General features: G+C 43.4%; 1 protein-coding gene across 1 annotated transcript in view; it reads left to right on the top strand.

The window, feature by feature from the left end:
- The window catches only part of slitrk6 (SLIT and NTRK-like family, member 6), a 33,817-nt gene extending 16,211 nt beyond the window's left edge, over window positions 1-17,606 (top strand). The window contains exon 2 of the mRNA XM_084324722.1: window positions 14,173-17,606. Within this exon, the coding sequence (XP_084180848.1) occupies window positions 14,188-16,725 (2,538 nt within the window). The 5' untranslated portion in view covers window positions 14,173-14,187 and the 3' untranslated portion in view covers window positions 16,726-17,606. The remainder of the gene's footprint in view (window positions 1-14,172) is intronic.
- The last annotated feature ends 4,894 nt before the right edge of the window (window positions 17,607-22,500 follow it).

Here is a 22,500-nt window from a genome sequence, read left to right as displayed (position 1 = left end):
GTCATATATGTAAAGATAAAGTTTGAACGACTTACTGAACTGGTGTTTTAATTTGATACCACACTGCTTGTTTGCAATTTCAGCACCAGGCGCTGTCCACCGACTTTATTCATGTTGAGCAAGCGTTACATTGCACCTCACTGCCTATAGCCTACCTGTTATTCACATTCTTTAGGTGGTGGTAGTTTCTCTGTTTGGACATTATAGCTGTTTTTATATATCATACCGACTATAGTCTAGGCTAGGCTAGGCTATGATATATAAAAAAAAATCATATTCTCAAAATAATCTGACGGGCCAGGTATTATTGCTGGTGGGTAAATTTCGGCCCACGGGCCGCCCATTGCCGTCCACTGCTGTAGATGTTAACATAGATCAGTTGAATGAAGGTGTTCTGTATATGTTGTCCTCATATAGATACCATAGGTGGTAACGTGGCATCAGCTGTGGGTCGTGTGGACCGGTGCGTGACCAGGAGTGTGTCTGCAGCTGATCTGAGCTACAGTGGGAGCCATTGTACAAAGCCTCACCCACCCTGCATCCCTGCTGCATTAGTATACAGTGCAAACAGGAGTTAGTATTGTTAGGAGGTAGTATTGCTTCATTCCATACTGAATATGTAGCAAACACAAACAATAGAGGCCTTGCACAGAACGTTTAAAGGGGCACTTCGACAAAAAACAGGGATTTATGTTGCACACAATCTCACGCACATCCATCAATTCTAAACAGTTTTGCACTTTACCGGGACACCTCCAATGTCTAGAGCGCAAGTACGAGACACCCCCCCCCCCCTCCTTAGTAGAGGTGATATTGGGATAACTGAGGTTGTTACCATAATGCAATGTAAGCTAGCGCACCATACTGGGAAATACACAAAGTTATGCATGTTAACAGGGAATAAACATGCTCTACAGTTGAAGAAACACCAGTAGATTCTCATCTCAATCACTGACGCACACGAATAACGAAGGAAAAGTTGACGAGGGTTAATTGTCCGTGCTGAGCCAAAGTGAAGCTGCCTCTGGCAACACTTGCGTGCGCACCAGAGTGCTTTGAAAGTGGGATGATGGCGTTCAAGGATGATTCAGGGAGATGCAGAGAAAGGCGCATAGCCAGACCTATCTCCACGCTACGTTAGGGCCGTGCCAGTGCAGGTGAGCGCTGTCTGCACATGCGTTCCACTAAATGTCCCTGAGTTAGTGACCACAATTTGCTACACGGCAGTCCTGCCACACTGAACTATCATGGAACCTCCAGATTATCAGACAACTGCACTGTTGCCCCCCATACTGTATATATATATTCTGTATATCTCATGGTAAATCTGCATTTTTATTAGGGCTGAACGATTAATTGATTTTAAATCGAAATTGCGATTTGAAATAATGCAATTAGCAAATCGCAAAAAAAAAGATATCGCAATTCTTTAAAAAAAAGAATTTATTAAAAAAATTTAAAAGATTTAACCAGGAAGTCCCATTGAGATACAAGATTTCCTTTGCAAGTTGTTGTTATTGTTGTAGGAACGATTTGGGAGAGGGAGGTAAGGGGTTTTAGATTGTGTGTTGTGAAGTTTAGACTTCAGAGAGGGAGAGTAAAGTACAGAAAAAAAGGTACCGGTATAGATTCCCAGGTAAAAAGAAAGATTTTCAGGCTCGGTGTCCCGAACAGACCCACCGCGTAGGCCAGATGCAAGCCGCAATTTACAATAAACCTCTGTGGGGCTGCTTAAAAAAAATTATAATCACAAATGTAATCGCAATCGCAATATCTGTCAGAAAAATCGCAATTCGATTATTTCCCAAAATCGTGCAGCCCTAATTTTGATATGATGCCCCTAGCTCATGAACTCCAACAGTCCTTAAACCTTGAGATTCTCCCCTCTGTTGCAGAGTTTAAAACCTTGGTCTCCAACTTTTGTCAATCAAGTTGTACGTGTTTTAATTGATTTGTTATCCTTGCTTTTTGCCTCGTCTTGTTGTCTTATTTTTATGATTTTATATGCTGTCTGATTTTAGATGATTTTTTACTCATGTCTGTGTACACTCGACGTGACAGTAAATGAGGGACATCTCAGTTGCCTTTCGAGTTTAAATAAAGGTTTGAAATTAAATGAAATTAAATCTCCCAGGCCTACGTGAAATACCTCTATTTCATGACGACTCCTCTTCAGGGTGGAGAGTAGAGTTCCACAGCAATGGCGGGGTAACTGAAGGGAGATGGTGTGGCTTTTATGTATCCCACAGTTCTGTGAGTTCATGTGGAGGGATTCTTCTACACCAGAATGTTGATTGCAATGAATGGGAGTCAAATCAGCCTGAAGTAGAACATCTGACATCAGAGTATAAAATGTCAATGAACTGGCTAATTGTCATACAAGTATTAGTAACAGTAATTAATAGTTTGTTGCTATTCAGATAATTGCAGCAGTTCAAAAACATGTCCGGTCACCATGACACAACATTCAGCGAGTCAGGTTTATTCATATAGCTCATTATCATCACAGTTACTGTATATGTGTCACAATGGCCTTCCCAGGAACACATCACAACGGTACAATTAACACCCACTGACCTCGTCCTTCCACGAAGGGAAGGGTAAAAAGAAAAACTCATGAAAACCCTTTTTAATAAGGAAAGAAATATATGGAAGGGCAATTCAAAGACAAGGGGGTCATCCACCCGCAAGCGTCCGTTTCCAGTGCTAATCTCTCCTATCGGACCGTCGCACTGTTGCCGTGAATTGGGTTACATTTGAAATACTAATATGGCGTTGCCTTTGACATATCCTTGGCCTTCTGCTCCTAGAGCAGCGTTAGATAAGATCAGATCAGATCAGAGATTTATTTGCCATATATGGACGAATCCACATTGGAATACAGGTACATAGCAATACAGGAACAGAGCAGAAACAGTACAAAAAAACATGGACAGTAAGAAAAACACAGACAGTATAAAAGGACAAATGCTAAGGTTAAGATCAACATCCCCTGATGTGCATATCATAGTAAAGTGCATAATGCACAGAGACACAATTTAGAGTAAAGGTGCATATAATCAAAGTGCGTAATGCACAGACAGACAAAACAGCACTTCCACAACCTGACTAGTAACACACCAAATAAAAAAATTAAATAACACACAAATCTAGCATTTGATCTTTGAGTTATTCAGGCTGTGCACAGCACTGGGGAAGAAACTCTTAGTAAACCGAGAGGTAGAGCATGTGATAGAGTGGTAGCGTCTGCCCGAGGGGAGGAGGACAAAGAGGCCTGCGGCTGGAGGACCAGAGGGGTCGTTGATAATGCCAGAGGCACAGGAAAGCAGCCTGGCACCATAGATCTCTTCTAGAGCTGGCAGACTAACCCTGATTGTCAGAGCATGCAAGACTCTTGATCTCTTGATTATTGATGACATATACATTCTACATGCTGTTGTGACATGTTTATGATGTTTATACTTGAATACGTTTGAAATAAAAATCGCTACTTTTATACAACAGTCTGAAAAATATTGATTTATGACCAGATGTCATTTCGGGACAAGTACCGGTCCCGTCGGGTGGAAGAGGTTAAGTATTGTAATGAAGTACAATTACTCAAGTACTTTACACCCCTGGAACTCATATCTGATATGAGTTATAGTATATCTTTGAAATTGCAAGCGGTGCCCTAATGCACACATGTATCTGAGGCGGACTGTCATGACGACAGACGGACACATATTAATAGCGCTAGGCGAGTTAGATAGTACACACGGTCCATTTCCGCTGGCCGCGTTCCATCTCCTCCGTGTTACTCACAACCCAGGAGAAGTCCGACGTGTGTACAGGGAGCGCTGAGAGACGGAGTGCTTTTTTATATTATCCGTTCGAGCCACGCAAGATCCTTTTCTTCTACCGCGGCATCTGGCGTGGGTGGGGCGCGAACCCCCCGCACGGTCAGGGAGCCGACGCACTAACAACGCTAACCAGAGGATCACGTCTTTGCTTGACGGAACAGGCAGCGGGGGAGGCGAGGGCTGGCTACATTACTCTCTCTCTCTCTCTCTCTCTCTCTCTCTCTCTCTCTCTCTCTCTCTCTCTCTCTCTCTCTCTCTCTCTCTCTCTCTCTCTCTCTCTCTCTCTCGCTCTCTCTATCTCGCCAAACCGAGGGTGCGTGTGCTCACGCTTCCCCTCAGCCTAAGATAGATTCAGTGCTCCGAAGGCGCGGTAAAGGGCCACGTCGGCCTACTTCCTGTACTTGATATTATAACGGTCTGCGTGTAGAAGAATACACACGTCGGTATTCACGAGAGGTGTTTGACCCGGGCAGCGGGTCAAAGTGTCCTTGAGCAGAGCAAGACACTTAACCCCTAGTTGCTCCTGATGAGCAGGTTGGCACCTTGCATGGTTGCCTCTGCCGTCGGTGTGTGAATGTGTGAGTGAATGGGTAAAAAACTGAGGAACAAATTGTAAAGCGCTTTGGATAAAAGCGCTATATAAATGCAGCCATTTACCATTACCATTTATAAAGGGGTAGGGGGTGACATTGTGGGAAACGTTGGATAATTCATTTATATCGATGACTTTAGGAGAGAATGAACAGGGCATGTCCTCTTCAGGCACTTACATTTACATTTAGTAATTTAGCTGACGCTTTTATCCAAAGCGATCTGTACAAGTCAGCAGGAAGGGTACAACTCTGGCAGCTAAGGGTAAGTAAGATTGTTCTTCAACCAGTGTTGAACTTGAGTGCCACAGTCTTGAGTGTATAGTAGTATAGACATATTAGCATAGTAATAAAGGCAAGGTAGATTCCTTATAGTAGCAAAGTGCATAATAGTAACTGGATTACAAATATCTCCCTCACATTATTTTTTTAAATTTTTCACTGTGTTAAATAAACAGCGCTGTGTTGTAGGTTCAGTGCCCAGACAATAAAACAAGACCGCATGGCTCTCAAGATGGTACCCAACTCTTTGGCACAAAAGAGTTGGAACAGGTTAGCACAGGACGCTGTGGCTCCCTGAGGTACCGCTAACCACACTTTAGCCAATTAGTCGACACACTTTATACCCAGAGCAAATTAACCTCAAGTGTAAACAATATAAAAATGCAACGGTCACGAATCACCGGCAGTCATTGCAAGTAGATGAATAAACAAGGAAGTGTTGTTTTTCTCTGTTTTTGTTCTGGCATAACTGAGAGTGGAAAGAGCGAGAGAGGGGACAGGTGTGTGTGTGCGTGTGTGTGTATTGGTCAGAAGCCAGAATCAAACCCGCAACTAGGTTACATGGTTCCATAAACCCACTGAGGCATCATGAAACAGCTTTCTGTTTGTCCGCAGTTGAAGATGTGTTGAGTGAGTGGGCGGTGTAGTGACTAAAGGATTTTAGGGGGGGGTTGCAGGGGACATGTCCCCCTCCATATTGAGAAGAGGTAAATGAGTCCTGCTCAACAAATATTGCTAATATTAAAGACAACCCCCTCTCCGTCATGAACATCGGAAAGCTTTCCATTGTTGCACAAAATGAGTTCCCTTCTATCACTAACATTTTTGTTTAAGCATTTTTGGTTGAAATAAAATTCAACGTAATTATTTTACGATTAATTGCAAATATTTTCATGTTGAGCTATAGATTGTGGATGAATACGCCCAGAAAGGTACAACCATGCAAATGTTCATGCTTTATTTGTTTTAAACAAGACTATTTAAAAATGGGCAATGCGGAAATACATTGCGATTTGGCAAGGTGGACCGGCCGGAAACAGCAATGACGTAACCAGTACACCTCCCTATACTATAGTGGGATAGAGGAGAGATTAGGCCCACTGACTTCCGGACTATAAAGTACGTGTCTCCCACACGTGGTCCACATACGATGACAGAGACGAGGAGAGAACGTGACGAGCTCCGTGTCCGATTCATCTAGAGATATTCCCCTGCGTGCACCTTGTGTTGGCTTGCCTCGTCAGTGGGCATGCCGCTCGCGTGGGGGGCTCGCGATGCTGTCATGTCTCCTTTTTCTATCCAACTACACTACTTCACTGTATAGTTATTTGGGAAACTAATGGCGCCCTCGGGGAGATGATGTAAAGCCTGCCCACGCCAGTTCAAAACATTGTTTCCTTGCCATCTTACCTTGACCTGCCACAAAGACTTCCCCACACAGGATTAAAGAAATGCTAGCATGGAAAAAAGGCTTTTGTACTATTCACACACACAACTGTGGGTTTTGAAAGGCAGCTTTTATATGGCAGATGGAGCGAGCATGGCTGAGCATCAGTAGTCAAACTTTGAATAAGTACCGCTATAGCTTTGTGACTAATTCCCATTGCGTAAACCATCTCTGCTGCCAGAGGCTAATTTGATATCCCTCCGTATTAAACAAATTCAATAAAATAATAAAATAATTCAATCCAGTTCCAGTATACTGTACCTTCAATTTTGAGTACCTGGGCTTAGAGAGTACCTTTAAACACCAGTTCAGTGGGTATTTGACTCAGTAAGAGTACATTTAAACACCAGTTCAGTTGGTATTTGACTCAGTAAGAGTACATTTAAACACCAGTTCAGTGGGTATTTGACTCAGTAAGAGTACATTTAAACACCAGTTCAGTGGGTATTTGACTCAGTAAGAGTACATTTAAACACCAGTTCAGTGGGTATTTGACTCAGTAAGAGTACATTTAAACACCAGTTCAGTGTGTATTTGTGTTTAAAGTGTCAAGTGTACCCTTCCTTCCTTCCTTCCTTCCTTCCTTCCTTCCTTCCTTCCTTCCTTCCTTCCTTCCTTCCTTCCTTCCTTCCTTCCTTCCTTCCTTCCTTCCTTCCTTCCTTCCTTCCTTCCTTCCTTCCTTCCTTCCTTCCTTCCTTCCTTCATTCCTTCATGCCTTCCTTCATGCCTTCCTTCCTTCTATCAGTACTACACAATACAGGATAACCATGGACAAAAAGGAAAAGAAAAACGAATAGCATCATTTAATCTGCTAATTCAAATGACTAGTGGAGTGAGAATGTCTATTTGGGGGCAGCTCTACAGTAGAGTACACTGTAAAAAAGAAGACTGTAAAAAAAATGTCAGTAAATGTCAGGCAGCAACGGTTGCCAAATACTTGCTGTCAAATTACAGTAAAATCCAATACATTTACAGATTACAACCTATATTTAATGGTTAATATTTTGATAACAGGTAATTGACTGTATTTGTATGGCATTTACACTTAAAGTAGAAAAACAAAAGTAATTGTAAAATAATACAGTCAATTTCCAGTGAATTTTCTTTTTCTTTACAGTGTATGTGAGTGACAGATGCAAGAGGGGGACATGGGACGAATGATGAAAAATACTCATATAATATATAGTCTATAGTATCTATCCTATATCTATGACCATCTATATATACCGGTTGTTCCTGTATTTAATGAAGTCAACGGATTCCGTGTTTGCACAGTATTGCTTTGTTATTCTCCCATCATATTGAGCCTTTGAAACAGTTGCTGCTGGAGAGAGTAGGGCGGCTATTAAAAAGTTTCTTTGACTCTGAAGACACTTGCCAATTAAAAATGTATACAGTCCTTGCATCTTATAGTAAAAGAAAAGCAATACGACCCCTGTCCTTCTTTGGGGTAAGCCTTTATATGGGGTAGTTACTTATAGAGAATCCTTGCTATTAGTCAGCCTAGCTCCATGCCTGGGGGAGAGGCGTCCGGGGCATGTCTTGTGTTCCTCATCCATGCTCCACGTTGGGTGGCGCCATCTGCCTCGCTCGTCGTGACGAGGGGGGTATATTACACGCATCAGTCACAGCAAACCTGATCAATTTGAGCAGACAAACGGTTTAGCGGCGGGCCGTGTCAGTCTGACAGATATCGCGCGAGGCTGATTATCTTGGCCACTTTGCCAAGAGCGAGCCTACAGTGCAGACGGTGTTTGTGTGGTGTGTAGAGGCGGGTGTGTGTGTGTGTGTGTGTGTGTGTGTGTGTGTGTGTGTGTGTGTGTGTGTGTGTGTGTGTGTGTGTGTGTGTGTGTGTGTGTGTGTGTGTGTGTGTGTGTGTGTGTGTGTGTGTGTGTGTGTGTGTGTGTGTGTGTGTGTGTGTGTGTGTGTGTGTGTGTGTGTGTGTGTGCACGCATGGGCACGTGTGTGAGTGCAAGTGGGCGGGTTGTGTACAAGCGTACTTCATTTAATTTGTGCATGCTTATGTGAATAAACCGTACCCCCTGTGATGTGATATCACATTAAACGCCCCTGTGATGAATGCAGTGCTGCATCGCAGCCTAATAAGTGCAGGACGATGGCGGCATCACTGCTCTGCACCAATACTGTAGGTTAGTGGACCCAAATAAAGGGCCTATTTGAGGGCTTGGTAACGGTCCTGTGTCATTGTGTGTATGACACTGGCAGTGGGGGTCTAGGGTGGGCAAAATATTCTATTGATTTAGGATCCCCCCCCCCCCCCTACTTTCACTTTCGTTCTCCCTCTACCCCCTCTCTCTCTCGCTGTCTCTCTCTCTCTCTCGCTGTCTCTCTCTCTCGCTGTCTCTCTCTCTCTCTCTCTCTCTCTCTCTCTCTCTCTCTCTCTCTCTCTCTCTCTCTCTCTCTCTCTCTCTCTCTCTTCTTCTCATTCTCACCTCATGTGTTGTGAGGCTTGCGATGAGTGGGCTTTGCTCTCATGCATGAGCGGAGATCGCATTTGAGCTTCAGCTGAGTCCTAATTGAATTGTCTCTGGATGCCTCTTGCAAGGACTGCACATCTGAGAGAGAGAGAGAGAGAGAGAGAGAGAGAGAGAGAGAGAGAGAGAGAGAGAGAGAGAGAGAGAGAGAGAGAGAGAGAGAGAGAGAGAGAGTCCTAATTGCATTGTTGCTGGATGCCTCTTTCAAGATATGCATGTGTGAATCCAGGAGAGAGAGACACAGACAGACAGACAGACAGACAGACAGACAGACAGACAGACAGACAGACAGACAGACAGACAGACAGACAGACAGACAGACAGGACAGACAGACAGACAGACCAGACAGACAGACAGACAGACAGACAGACAGACAGACAGACAGACAGACAGACAGACAGACAGACAGACAGACAGACAGACAGACAGACAGACTACTATGGTTTTTACATATCATTATCTGTAGATACTATATCTCTATACATATCCCTAGTTACTAGTTACTAGTTATGCTGCTGGCCAGTATGACTACTACTATAGTGTATTTATACCTGTATTCACTTTACATTATGAACCCTTAGAGTTCACCACAGACCCGGATGCGGGTCTGATAACACTACCGTTACATTTTGTATCATATTTCTATAACCGAGAGAGCGATTGGCAAACCTTTTTTGCTCCGGTAGCGGTATCGCTGTGTGATTCACATGAGCCGTCGCATGAAGCTGACGTGATGTGAGAATACCCGGAAAACACTGTGCGCAACAGTGCTACAACTAACAGCCATTGGATAGTGATTTACCATGAGAATGTGCCCTGTTTTATCCTATCATAATGGTCTATAGATCATTGGAATGATCTACAGCAGAGCAGGACGTGATGTCGTACGAATGCCAGGTTCGCTCAGACAATAGACAATTTGTTTTATTAGTCTGAACGTATACTTTTATCCAGTGCACATTTGGATAGTATTGTAAGGCACTGACATCCCACTACAACCCGGTTAGGGCTACATACATCTGATTGACAATACACTCAGTAGTACTAATTTATATATTTTATACCCAGTTGAATCACCTGTACATTGTATATTACTATTGCACTTTACTGTTACATGTGCACTCTGGTTGGATACCAAACGTCTTTGTGTTGGACTGTACTTGGTGCTGTATAATGACAATAAATCACACTTTTCTTTTGTCGATGATGTAGAAATATGTAAACAAGAAATAACCTACACGTTAAGATTCAAAGAGGACATATTCCGTCTCTTTTCAACAATTTTATACAACTTCCTACAGTCTGTGGAGCATGTTTCTTCATTTAAAAGAAACAAGTCTAAATCTAATTTTAATTATTTATCTTTCAGCACCTTGTATTAAACACTGTTGTCGGGTGTAGTACACACCGACTTTTAAATTGATTATTTTCTTCACTGCCTGGCTACCTCACACCCGAAAGTAAAAAGCTTTTACAAACTGGGAAGCCGGTAGTGTTCCTGGTTCCAAAAAGCATAGCTAATTGACATCCTAATCTGGAGACTTCAAACCCTGGCCAAATGGCAAGCACTGCCTCTGTCATTTCCACCCCAGCACCTAAATAACATTTCAAACTAGCAAGTTCAGAAGAAGACGAGGCCCTAAGACACATTTAACATAAATGTCCACTTTAATAATGGCCTATAGCTCTCTTCACTGACTTGGAGGCTGCTGTCTGTAGCACTCTTATTGTCAAGTATAAAAAATGACAATTCAGTTGTTAATTAATAGTAGTAGTAGTGGTAGAAGTAGTAGTAGTAGTAGTAGTAGTAGTAGTAGTAGTAGTAGTAGTAGTAGTAGTAGTAGTAGTAGTAGTAGTAGTAGTAGTAGTAGTAGAAGAGGTGGTAGTAGTAGTAGTAGTAGTAGTAGTAGTAGTAGTAGTAGTAGTAGTAGAAGTAGTAGTAGTAGTAGTAGTAGTAGTAGTAGTAGTAGTAGTAGTAGTAGTAGTAGTAGTAGTAGTGGTAGTAGTAGTGGTAGTAGTAGTAGTAGTAGTAGTAGTAGTAGTAGTAGTAGTAGTAGTAGTAGTAGTAGTAGTAGTAGTAGTAGTAGTAGTAGTAGTAGTGGTAGTAGTAGTAGTAGTAGTAGTAGTAGTAGTAGTAGTAGTAGTAGTAGTAGTAGTAGTAGTAGTAGTAGTAGTAGTAGTAGTAGTAGTAGTAGTAGTAGTAGTAGTAGTAGTAGTAGTAGTAGTGGTAGTAGTAGTCCCCATCTACATACTGTCAACAAACATCAATAGGAGACATCCACTAGGAACTGGAAGCAGAGATGGCTGTGCCTGTATTTCACCCTCCTGTCGTTTGTCTGTGGTGTTGAATTACTTCCCCTCCTTTGCAATGAAGACCGATTTGCAATTACTCCTCCCCTGGTCCCGTGAGGATGCGAGGAAGTCTGAAGGCTTTGATCCGGTCTCATTTTAGTGAAATCGACACAGAACAGAGCTGTCAGATAAATTCCTGATGACTGTCGCAACCCCCTCCATCTCCCCTAGGGCGGGTCTCCCTGTCTACATGAGTACTGTGTCTTCTTTCTCATTAGCTTTGCCTTGGTTTGCAGTGAGCAGTTTCTGGCTACGTTCACACTGCAAGCCTTAGTGCTCAATGCTGATGTATTGCTCTGATCAGATTTGATTTAGTTTGGCTGTTCACGTTATTTTTTAAATGTGGTCAAGATCAGATTACAGTGTGAAGTGAACTGGTCACAGTCCTGAACTGACGCAAATTAACAATAAAGAAGATGGACGTAATCTATCGTAATCAATCTAGAGGGACGTATATGGAAGTGGCTCAAATCAGAATTCAAAAGATCAGATTCCATGTGATTTGTGCTGTTCACACCAGTGTTGTAGTCGAGTCACTAAATCTCGAGTCCGAGTCGAGTATCGAGTCCCCAGTGTTCGAGTTCAGAATCCAAGTCTGAGTCACCAAAGAACAGCCCAAGTCGATTCCGAGTCGAGTCCATATTACCCTAGTCCGTGTCCGAGTCCAAGTCATCAAGGTTGAGTCCACTCCACTCTGGCAGTCAAAGAGCTGACATACAAATAATTGTTTTTTTTACTTTGTGACACAATAGCCAAACAAATGCACTAGCTATCAATATAGTATGCCAAATGATTAAGGCCTATTACAAAAAATATTAAAAATAAATAACTGTATTTATCAATTAATAAGTCCTCCGACTTGCACCTTCCGAAAGCAGTCAATGATCGAGTCCAAATCCAAGTCCGAGTCATCAGTGCTCAAGTCCAAGTCGGGTCACGAGTCCTGAAAATCAGTCCGAGTCCTGGACTCGAGTACTACAACACTGGACTGGGTCACACTGATTGTAGTCACATATGAGCAAATAAATCAGATGTGGGCCACTTGCATGCAGTCTGAACGTAGACTGTGGTCTCTCCTGGTCTGCAGCCAGTACCAGAGCCAGGGGCCTCATTGACTCGCCTGGAGGAGGTTTTATCAAGGCAAACTTTTAAGCTCCTAAAAAAATATTTGGCTGAAGGGAAATCAATGATGAAGGCTACTGCAGTTTTCTGACTGCAGATCAGGTTGACAGCGTCCTCTTGGATAATGTGTCCGGCCCACAGTCAGTTAATTTCAAATGCAGTCAGTTAAGAAAGTAAATAAAACAAAGATAATGGAAGGCTATACCCTCTTGTGGGGGCGACTGTGGCTCAGGAGGTAGGGCGGTCCTTGAGCAAGACACTTAACCCCTAACTGCTCCCTTTGAGCAGGTCGGCACCTTGCATGGTTGCCTTCGCCGTCCGTTTGTGAATGTGTGAGTGGATGGGTGAATGTGAGGGATAAGTTGTAAAGCACTTTGGATAAAGATGCTATATAAATGCAGTCCATTCACCATTTCTTTAAACAAATGACATTCATTTCCACTTATTTGCATTGAATGTAAGTGTCAAAGGTCCATGCCAATTAAAATAAATAATACAATTGATTTTTTTAAACAGATGGATATAAAGGTAAGCAAAAAGATCAGTAAACAACACAATACAATTATAGAAACAATCAAATACAAGCAAAAAACAGATACAAATAGTTTGAAACTGTTACATGACGTAGCAGGTTTAAGATTGTGGCCCTATGGATCGTGTCCATAGTTCAGCAAAGAATCAATTTCCAGCTTGTGCTGAAGTTCATGCAGTAAAACAAAAGGCTGACATTCCAAGATCAGACTGTGAAGAGGGACCTTAGAGCAGTGTTATTGTACACAAGTCCGAGTTCTGGACTGATTTTCAGGATTCGTGACTTGACTTGGACTTGAGCACTGATGACTCTGACTTGGACTTGGACTCGAGCATTGACTCCATTCGGACTCGGAAGGTGCAGATGAGGACTCGGACTTGTTAATTGATAAATACAGTTATAAAAAAAAAATTATGGGCCCTAATAGTTTGGCATACGATATTGATGGCTAGTGCATTTGTTGTCACAAAGTAAATAAACTCCCTTTGAAATGGTGACCGCTGTGTAATTTATGTTTAATGTAGACCTTTTTTTATTTGACTGCCAGAGTGGAGTGGACTCAACCTAGATGACTTGGACTTGGACTAGGATAATGGGGACTCAACTATGGCTCTTCTTTGGTGACTCGGACTCGAACACTGGGGACTCGAGACTCAACACTGCTTTAGAGCATATGCCAAGTCATTTGAGCGGGTTAGAAAGGGTCCCAACAAATTACTGAATCAGCATCCTGGCTTCACAGAAACGAAAGAACATCTATGTTCAAATGAGAAATTCCCTGCATAATAGAACGGAATAATCTTCAGTCAGCTGAGAAATGAAAAGCCATCTCTTTTGATTGGACCCCGACACTAAAGTGACTCACACTGAACCGCACATCTGAAAGAAAATACAGCATTTCAGCTGTGAACATGTAAAAGGACACGAATCGCAGAGTTTGTTAGATTCCAAGGACACTGCGTGAGCTTAAAATACAACTTTGGATATTTGTTCATGAGAATGTATCGTTGTGGTCATGTAAGCACCGTTTTCCATGCATGTTTCATGTTTATGAATTTACTACTACACGCCATTTGCACATTCCCGTACCACAGCTGCAGTTCCATCTACAGTGAGTGTTACTTCCCCCATGCATACTGTATGATGATGCATCCACAAATGCCATTTTACACAATTAGACTCCGAGGCTGAGGAAACAATTGAAAGTTCACAGGAAGTGACTCATAAAACTTGCATTGCTTTTGGTTCATCTAGGCTTACTCACACATTTAGTTTTTTTTTGTTCTGAGCTGTTATTTTTATATTGAGTAACTGAAGACGAAGAAGACATAATGGCTCCTAAGTGGCTCATGTCTCTGCATCACATTCTACTGCATTGCTTGAAGTTGCAGTGTTGTACAAACAATTGACAATTTATCTTTCCTCTTCTCCCCTCTCTCTCCATTCTCTTTTCACATCCCTTCCTCCTTCAACCCCCACCCCCTAATCTACTGTATCCTTTCTCCACAGACCCCTCTGACAGAAATGCTGCTCGGCATCGTTCTCCTCGGCTTGTTTTCCACTGCGGCCAGATCCCAAGACGTCGGCCCCTCCGAGGCATCGTCCTTCATGGGCGAGTCCTGTGACTCCCTGTGCTCCTGCGAGGAAAGAGACGGAGTCCTCCATCTGAACTGCGAGCAGAGGAACATCAGCACAATCTCCCAAATCAAAGTCCCGTCGGGTGTGCCCTTCCACCTCAACCTCTACAAGAATGACCTGGTGGAGCTGCAGGTGGACGAGATGGAAGGGCTCAAGAACGCCCTCTCGCTGCACCTGGGGGCCAACAGCATCCAGGAGCTGGAGCCAGGGGTCTTTAGCAACATGGGATCCCTGAAGAAGCTCCACATCAACAGCAATTTCCTGGTGACCCTGAAAGAGGACACGTTCCACGGCCTGGTCAACCTCGAGTTCCTCCAGGCCGACACAAACTTCATCAGGGTCGTCGAGCCGGGGGCCTTCAACAAGTTGATCCGACTCAAGGTCCTCATCCTCAACGACAATTCCATTGAGTTTTTACCCAGCAACATATTCCGCTTCGTCCCGCTCACCCACCTGGACCTGCGTGGCAACAAGTTACAGACGCTCCCTTACGTGGGCTTCCTGGAGCACATCGGACGGATAATGGAGCTCCTCCTGGAGGACAACGATTGGCTGTGCGACTGTGATATTTTACACTTGAAGATCTGGATGGAGAACATGAGGGCCCAGTCGGCCATCGGGGAGGTGGTGTGCAGTAGCCCGCACCACCTCAGGGGGACGACCCTGGCTAAGGTGAAGCGGGACGTCCTCTGCCCCTCCCACGCCGACATCAACCTGGAGGAGCCGTCCAAGTCACTGGATATGGTCGTTACTCCCTCCTCCAAGGTGGCTCAGATTCCCCGGCTGATTGACGCCAAGGATGACGCCGGGATTCCGACGCCGTCTCACGTTCCTGAGAGTCCGTGTGTGGAGCAGTGTTCCTGCCACAATCACCCCGTGGCTGGCTTTTTGATGCATTGTCAAGACCGAGGGATTCAAAGGGTCTCCGATATCGGAATACTCCAGCTGAGCCCCACCAAGCTAGTCATGACGGGGAATATGATTCAGAAGCTGCTGAAATATGACTTTGTCACGTACGACAGTCTGGAGCTGCTGAACTTGGCGAATAACAGAATCGAATATATCGACAATGAAACGTTTCTGAGCCTGAGCAATTTGAAAAAACTCCACCTGAACGGGAACAGGGTCGAGAAGCTGGTCTCCACCATGTTCGTGGGACTGCACAATCTTGAATACCTTTATTTGGAATACAACCTAATCAAAGACATTGCTCCCGGCACATTTAATCCCCTGTCAAACCTGAAGCTGCTGTCGTTGAACAACAATCTGCTTGGCTCTCTGCCGGCACAGATATTCCGCAACGTGCCCCTCGCCACGTTGAACCTGAGGAAGAACCTCCTCACGCAGCTACCCGTGAGCAATGTGCTCGATCAACTGGACTTTTTAGAGCAGATCTATTTGGAGGACAACCCGTGGGACTGTAGCTGTGACTTGCTCAGCCTCAAGCAGTGGGTCGAGAAACTGAGGAAGGACACGGTCATGGGCTCCATCCTGTGTCACACTCCAAAGAAAGTGACGCAGACGGAGCTGAGGGGTCTCCGTCACGAGGTCCTCTGTCCCGGCTTGGTGACCTTTTACTCTTTGCCCCCCGGCGGGGAGGAGAGCTTCACGGCCACGCTGGGGCCCGACAGCGCCGGCAAGAGTCTGCTGGACTCGTTGACCGACAAGGTCCCGCTCTCCGTGCTCATCTTGAGCCTGCTCGTTCTCTTCCTCGCCGTCATATTCTGTTCAGCGGGGGTGGTGGTGTTCGTGGTGCACCGGCGTCGGCGGAGGGTGAAAAAAAAAGCGGCAGAGGAGCAGCCGCGGGAGAACAACGGCAGCAGTCCCATCCACTTACACTACAGCATGTACGGACAGAAGACCACCCACCACACCCTCACCCAGAGGACCGGATCCGCCACCCTCTACGAAGACCGGGCGCACAGCCCCATCGTGCAGATCTGCCGCAACCCGACCTACTGCTCCCAGCACAAGGAGCACGAGGCGGACTTGGATTACAACCTGGACGAAGTCGACGCCAAACACCACCTCTGCCGGAGTATCATGGCGACGGAGAACACGTCCCCGCTCACGGGGAGCTCCAGCGTGAAGTACCGAGCCATGGCGGGCGAGTGCCCCGCGGAGTTTGTCACGCTCGGGAACCCCAACTCCCTCTACAGGAACATCCTGGAGAGGGAGAAGGAGCTCCAGCAGCTGGGAATAGCGGAGTACCTCAGGAAAAACATGCCCCAGCTCCAGCCGGTGGTGGAGATGCAGGTCCCGTGCCGCCAGGAGGAGCTGAAGCTCATGGAGACAATTATGTACTCCAGACCGCGGCAGGTCACGCTCGAGCAGACAAAGAACGAGTACTTTGAACTCAAGGCGAACTTGCACACCGAGCCGGACTACTTGGAGGTTCTGGAGCACCAAACTGCATTTAATTGAATTTATAGGCGGCAAAGAAAACTAAAACAAAACTTAAACAACTGATGTTATGGTTTTGTTGAGAAATAAGAAGTGCCTTGTCTGATTTGCCCTCTTGTACCTTTCACAATATATCTTGGACACATTAAGTAGCAATTTATTTGTAGCACAGAATGTATAAGTGGTTTATTTTCTTGTTACTTAATTTTTCTGTTGACAGTAGTGCTATGTAGCTGATAACATAATTAATATGTTGGCCAAATGTAACTTAAAACAGGGTATTGCAGGGTATTAAGCAGTCCTGGATTGGAAAAAAAAACCTATTCAATATCTATACAAATACCACTTTGTGATTGATTTAAATTTGCCTGCAGTTGATTAGAATTGTTCCCTAAAGTGTAAACCCACCCATCTGACACTCACTGGCAGGATAAATCAAACATTCCAAAATGAGTGAAATGATTGAAATCACCATGTGACCCACGATTGCCATGTAAACAATTATTTTTATTTATAATTTTTTTTTTTATATATATCTTCAGCTTTGTGCTGACTTTTTTTCCCTCCTGATCTAAACAAGCCAGTCTGTCCGGTCGTCACTGCTATGAATGGCATGTGTGCCATAGAGTCAACAAAATGCCAAAATGTACTGTATTGTTGGACAACACTGATGAGAATCTGCATATCCATGGTCTTAGTGCTATGCTCTTCTTTGTGCTTCTTTCTTTCATCCAGAGACACTGCATCCGATCCCATTCCTTGGATATTTATTAATTTTGTATTCAAACTGGTATTTACAAAAAAACAAACCAATTTTTGTTTTGTTTGTTTGTTTGTTTTTGTGTTTTTTTGGGGGGGGGGGGGGTATAGAGCACTTAAGGTTGCGATATATTATACATAACTGTAATGTTGTAAAAATGCATTGCACTAATTAGATGCCATACGATTGTGCATGACAATCAATACTATGTCCTGCTGAACTACACTTTCTTTTGGCCAGAGAAATAGCCACTAATGTGTATGTACATCTATGGAAATGTTTTGTTCTTGTTTCTTTATTTTGGTTTGTTTTTGGCTGTGTGTGTGTGTGTGTGTGTGTGTGTGTGTGTGTGTGTGTGTGTGTGTGTGTGTGTGTGTGTGTGTGTGTGTGTGTGTGTGTGTGTGTGTGTGTGTGTGTGTGTGTGTGTGTGTGTGTGTGTGTGTGTGTGTGTGTGTGTGTGTGTGTGTGTGTGTGTGTGTGTGTGTGTGTGTGTGTGTGTGTGTGTGTGTGTGTGTGTGTGTGTGTGTGTGCGTGCGTGCGTGCGTGCGTGCGTGCGTGCGTGCGTGCGTGCGTGCGTGCCTGTGTGTGTGCCTGTGTGTGAGAGTGAGAGTGAGGGAGTTAATGTGTTTGTGTGCACACACACACGCATGCTGGGCCGCTGCACGAGTGTGTTTCATTTCACAATTCTGTCTTACGAGTGTGCAGACAGCAAGCGAACCACACTACCCACACACGTTTCCTTTAACAACTGATTGACATGCTGCAGCACCAATGTGGTTGCAGCGTTTAGCATGTGACCGGTCGTCGACAGGTTGACCGCCACAGAACGACAATTATGGACAAAAACGGGTGTCCAAATATTAAAGCCGCAGCCCAGTTTTTTTGCTGATAAAACTGGTGGACGGTGTCGACGGCGACCATCTCGTGTACAAGCTCGTGGACTTCTGTTGATTGGAGGCGTTCACGGCGTGAACATTCAACGCTCTTCTGGATTTCTATCCCCGTCGTTCTGTCGGGGACCGACGTTCAACTTCAACACGGTTTATGTAAGCACACACACACTCTATAACGTTTTTTTTACTATCTGAATTGAATTATTTATTCTGTATATTTTGTATATACTTATCACATTATATATTTGTTTTGGTTTAGTTTTTATTTTGTGTGTGCCTTCAGTGCTGTATAGAATATAAACAGAAGATGTATCTGATGAACAGAAAATAAAGGAATGCAATCTCGCAAAACCTTGGGGGAGTACGACAAACTGTCATGTTTGGACTGTGTTTTGATTTGTTTCTGGCAAAACGCAGAGGGACGTTAAGGGAACTGATGCAGGATTCGAACGCTCCCCTCGTATTACGATATCTGTGTGTGTGTGCTCTTGTACTTGTGAGGACCATATGTCCCCACAACAATGTGTTTATCACATCATGTTGAAAATGTCACGCGTTGAGTCAGCAAAGCACCACTCGGACGTTGTGAAGCAGTCATAGGAGGTTGTGTCAAAAGGTCAGAGGTCTAATCGTCGCCGTGACAGCAGCCACTTTCATGCAGTCGCTTTCATCACACATACCGCTGACTCACACAGAATGACACGGATTAAGTACTGATTGGAGCTAATGAGTCAAGTCTTGACTCAAGTGCTCAGACTTGACGTCTCAGCAAGGTGAAATCCTTCCAGAATGGCTTGTAACTTTGCTACGCATTCAGAAAAATAACTATTTAACTATTTAACTCTCAGATCCTCATGTTCTGCCTGCACCTCTACATCTCGAATTTGAAAAAAATAATAGTTCTTCCTACACTTTGTTACAATATAGTTCCCCATTAGTTAGATACTAGGGATGTCACTTTTCTTCAGACCAAAATACAAGTACAAGTACTTACATTTGGGTACTTGCCGATACCAAGCACGATATGAGTACTTAATCATACCGTTACACTTAACAATCACTTTGAAGACACTTCCTCGCTTATTGGCTGCAACAAATCAAATATACAACATGACGCTGTTGCTGACATTTTACGTTAAAATAATCTACATTTTATAAATGTTTTAACATTACATTGTATTTGGTGTTTTCCTGAACAAACATGGCAGTAGTTTTCCAAGTAGGAGTACATGAGCACAGTGTCGTACCCGGTGCCGATACTGTTACTGGTATCAGGACATCCCTACTAGAACACGCCAACATTTTGGGAAATTAGCTTATCGTCTTCTCCAGAGAGAGACAAGAAGATAGATACCAGTTTCCTCTCTGTGCGTTCAGTAGAAAGCTATCTGGCTGCACGTTAGCCTAGCATAGCACAATGAATGGAAGCAGACAGTGCCGGTTAGCCTTCAGAAGAGGTGTTAGTTGGACAATGCCTAGGCTAACCGGCACTGTCCGCTTCCATGCATTGTGCTAAGCTAGGCTAACATGCAGCCAGATAGCTTTCTACTGAACGCACAGAGAGCAAACTGGTATCTATCTTCTTGTCTCTCTCTGGAGAAGACGATAAGCTAAGTTCCCAAAATGTTGGTGTGTTCCTTTAAGACGGTGGTTCTCAATCCGTCTATCTTCTTGTCTCTCTCTGGAGAAGACGGTAAGCTAATTTCCCAAAAATGTTAGCATGTTCCTTTAATCATTACTTGTGGCCCCTAAAGTAGCGTATAACTCGAGTTACACTGTTACAATCTGCAAGGCCCCAGCATTCAAGAAACAAATCAAACTGACCACAAATCAGATCCCAGGATGGGATAACGTAATAATATAATAATATAAAATATATACATCCAAGAAGTCCAACTGAATTGTCCAAAACTGAATTGGCAGACAGACTGAAAATAGTTCCAGACCCCCGAATATCATAACTTGTTTAGATACATTCAAGTAGTAGGATTAGCTGGCTGCAGTCACACACACATACTGTCTGCCAACTGGCTTATTAAAGTTGTCACAGCAGGAGCCATTTATTACCAGAGTTTGGCCAGGTTGGATAGTAGGGACGTCATGTTGTGGCCATATTGTCATAGTGAGTTATTTAAGCCACTGATATTCTAGAACTCTTTATGAAACCCCATTGTCCAAACTCTGGTAATGAATAGCTCTGGTCACAGCTCTCCAGTGCTTCCTTTAGCTGTAGTAGAGACACTTATTTTCTCCATCTTATTAGGCCTATCTGTGTGAGTGTGAGTGATTTTGTGTGTATGAATGCGTGCGTGCATGAGTAGCAGTAGTAGTGATAGTACGAATTGTTACTGATATCTTTTATTTATACACCGATTTCCAAAATCAAACATACAAAAAACCTGTTAAGCTGTAGACCTATTTTCTGAAATTTCGCACAAGGGTACATGCCTAAGTAAATGGAAGAGTGCTCCACTTCTACAAGGTCAATTAGCATGTTCCTGGTATCTAGGAACATCTAGGGACATGGGGGTATGTATTCCCAGTGTCAGAAATATTGTGTCTAGGCTTGAGTAAATTGTAATGAAACAAAGGAGAATATAAATTATGTTTTTTTTGCATTTTTTTCCAGTGAATAACACCATGTTACAATTGTGCTGGATCTGAGCTCGCTCACTGAGCTCATTCACCACCTTCTTGAGATCAAGTGTACAAAAAATCTAACCAAATTAATAAAGGGAAGATGATTAAACAGAAGGATTTGTAGATACAGTAATAAATTATAATCCATTTTAATTATAAATTAACATTTTACCTTGAACTTGACCTTGATCTTATTATGGCCAAATCATACATCTATGGAGTGTTAAATCTGGATTTAGTAATTTTCTTCCGTTTTACGATAAAAGAGATATCATTAGCATTTTTCCGATAAATTCATATTTTCGGTTAATCTTAAAAACATTGGTAAAAATGAAAATACACTTTGACTGCTGTTTTGATAGGGTTATGGTCTTTACTCTTGGCTACATTTGAAAAATAAACACAACCTCTTAACATCCAAGGGCCCACATGTGGGCCTTCTTGAGGACGATTCGTGACGTGCAACTTTGCCGACCTCTAACGTCTCGGGTATGCATTTCTTTTAATACAATATAAAATAGAATTAAAGCCATATTTGTTGCTTGTCAATTGCCGTTTCAGGCGACAAAACCTGTTCAGCGGTTCTCGAGTTACATGCCGATATGTGAGGCGTGCACCAAAGTACACGGCAAAGTACATGACTTCCGGGGCTCTAGCTCTGTCAATCATTTGGCGATCTCTAAACATTTTGGACAGGGTTGTAGCCAATGAGTGTGGCTTTCCAATGATACCCCACGTGGGGATCTAATATGGTCTCTATTAGTGTTGTCACGATAGTGGAATTTCGAACTTCGATACGATACCTTGAAAAGCACATGTGTGTGTGTGGACTACTGTACAATTACAGGTATTGAAATGAACAATGCAACTTCCTTATACAAAAAATATATATATATATTTAGTTTTTGTTTTTTATGAATAATTAAATATCGATATTTCGGGAAATTAGTATTGAAACCGTTTTAAATATTCAGAATCGATATGTTTCTTTGAGAGGACATGTTTCTTTGACTTGAACAGGAAAGAACGGAAAGAGTGTAAATAAGATTAAATTGAATTAGAACTTCTTGATGGTCAGCATGAATGAGAAAAAAAAACAACAGCATCCTTTTGGAAAATATATTTAACTCCAAAAGGCTGCTAACAGCAGGCGTTACCATTGGCTCTGAGACTAGCGAGTTTGTCCCGAATCAATACAATGAATTTGAAGATGGCCCAAATCTCACATGCATTGTTATTCAGTGGGAGAAGGTTTGGGGATCTCCAGGGTTTCTTTCAGTGCATGTCCATGTGTGTGTATGTGTGTGGTGTTGTATGTATATCTGTGCGTGCCTGTGCACCCGTTTTAGTATGTAGATTGTGTGTGTGTGTGTGTGAGCTGCTCCCCTGCGTGTGCATTATTTGGCCCCCCTCTGTGCTGCTTATCCCCAGTCCTTAATCGCACAACAAAGGAGCAGGATTTCTTCAGTCAATGCGTTTCTGCATGACTTCCATTTTCCGTCT

Source organism: Notolepis coatsorum (assembly GCF_963971535.1).
Source record: "Notolepis coatsorum genome assembly, chromosome: 1".
NCBI lineage: Eukaryota > Metazoa > Chordata > Actinopteri > Aulopiformes > Paralepididae > Notolepis > Notolepis coatsorum.
This window is presented reverse-complemented; position numbering and strand designations above follow the sequence as displayed.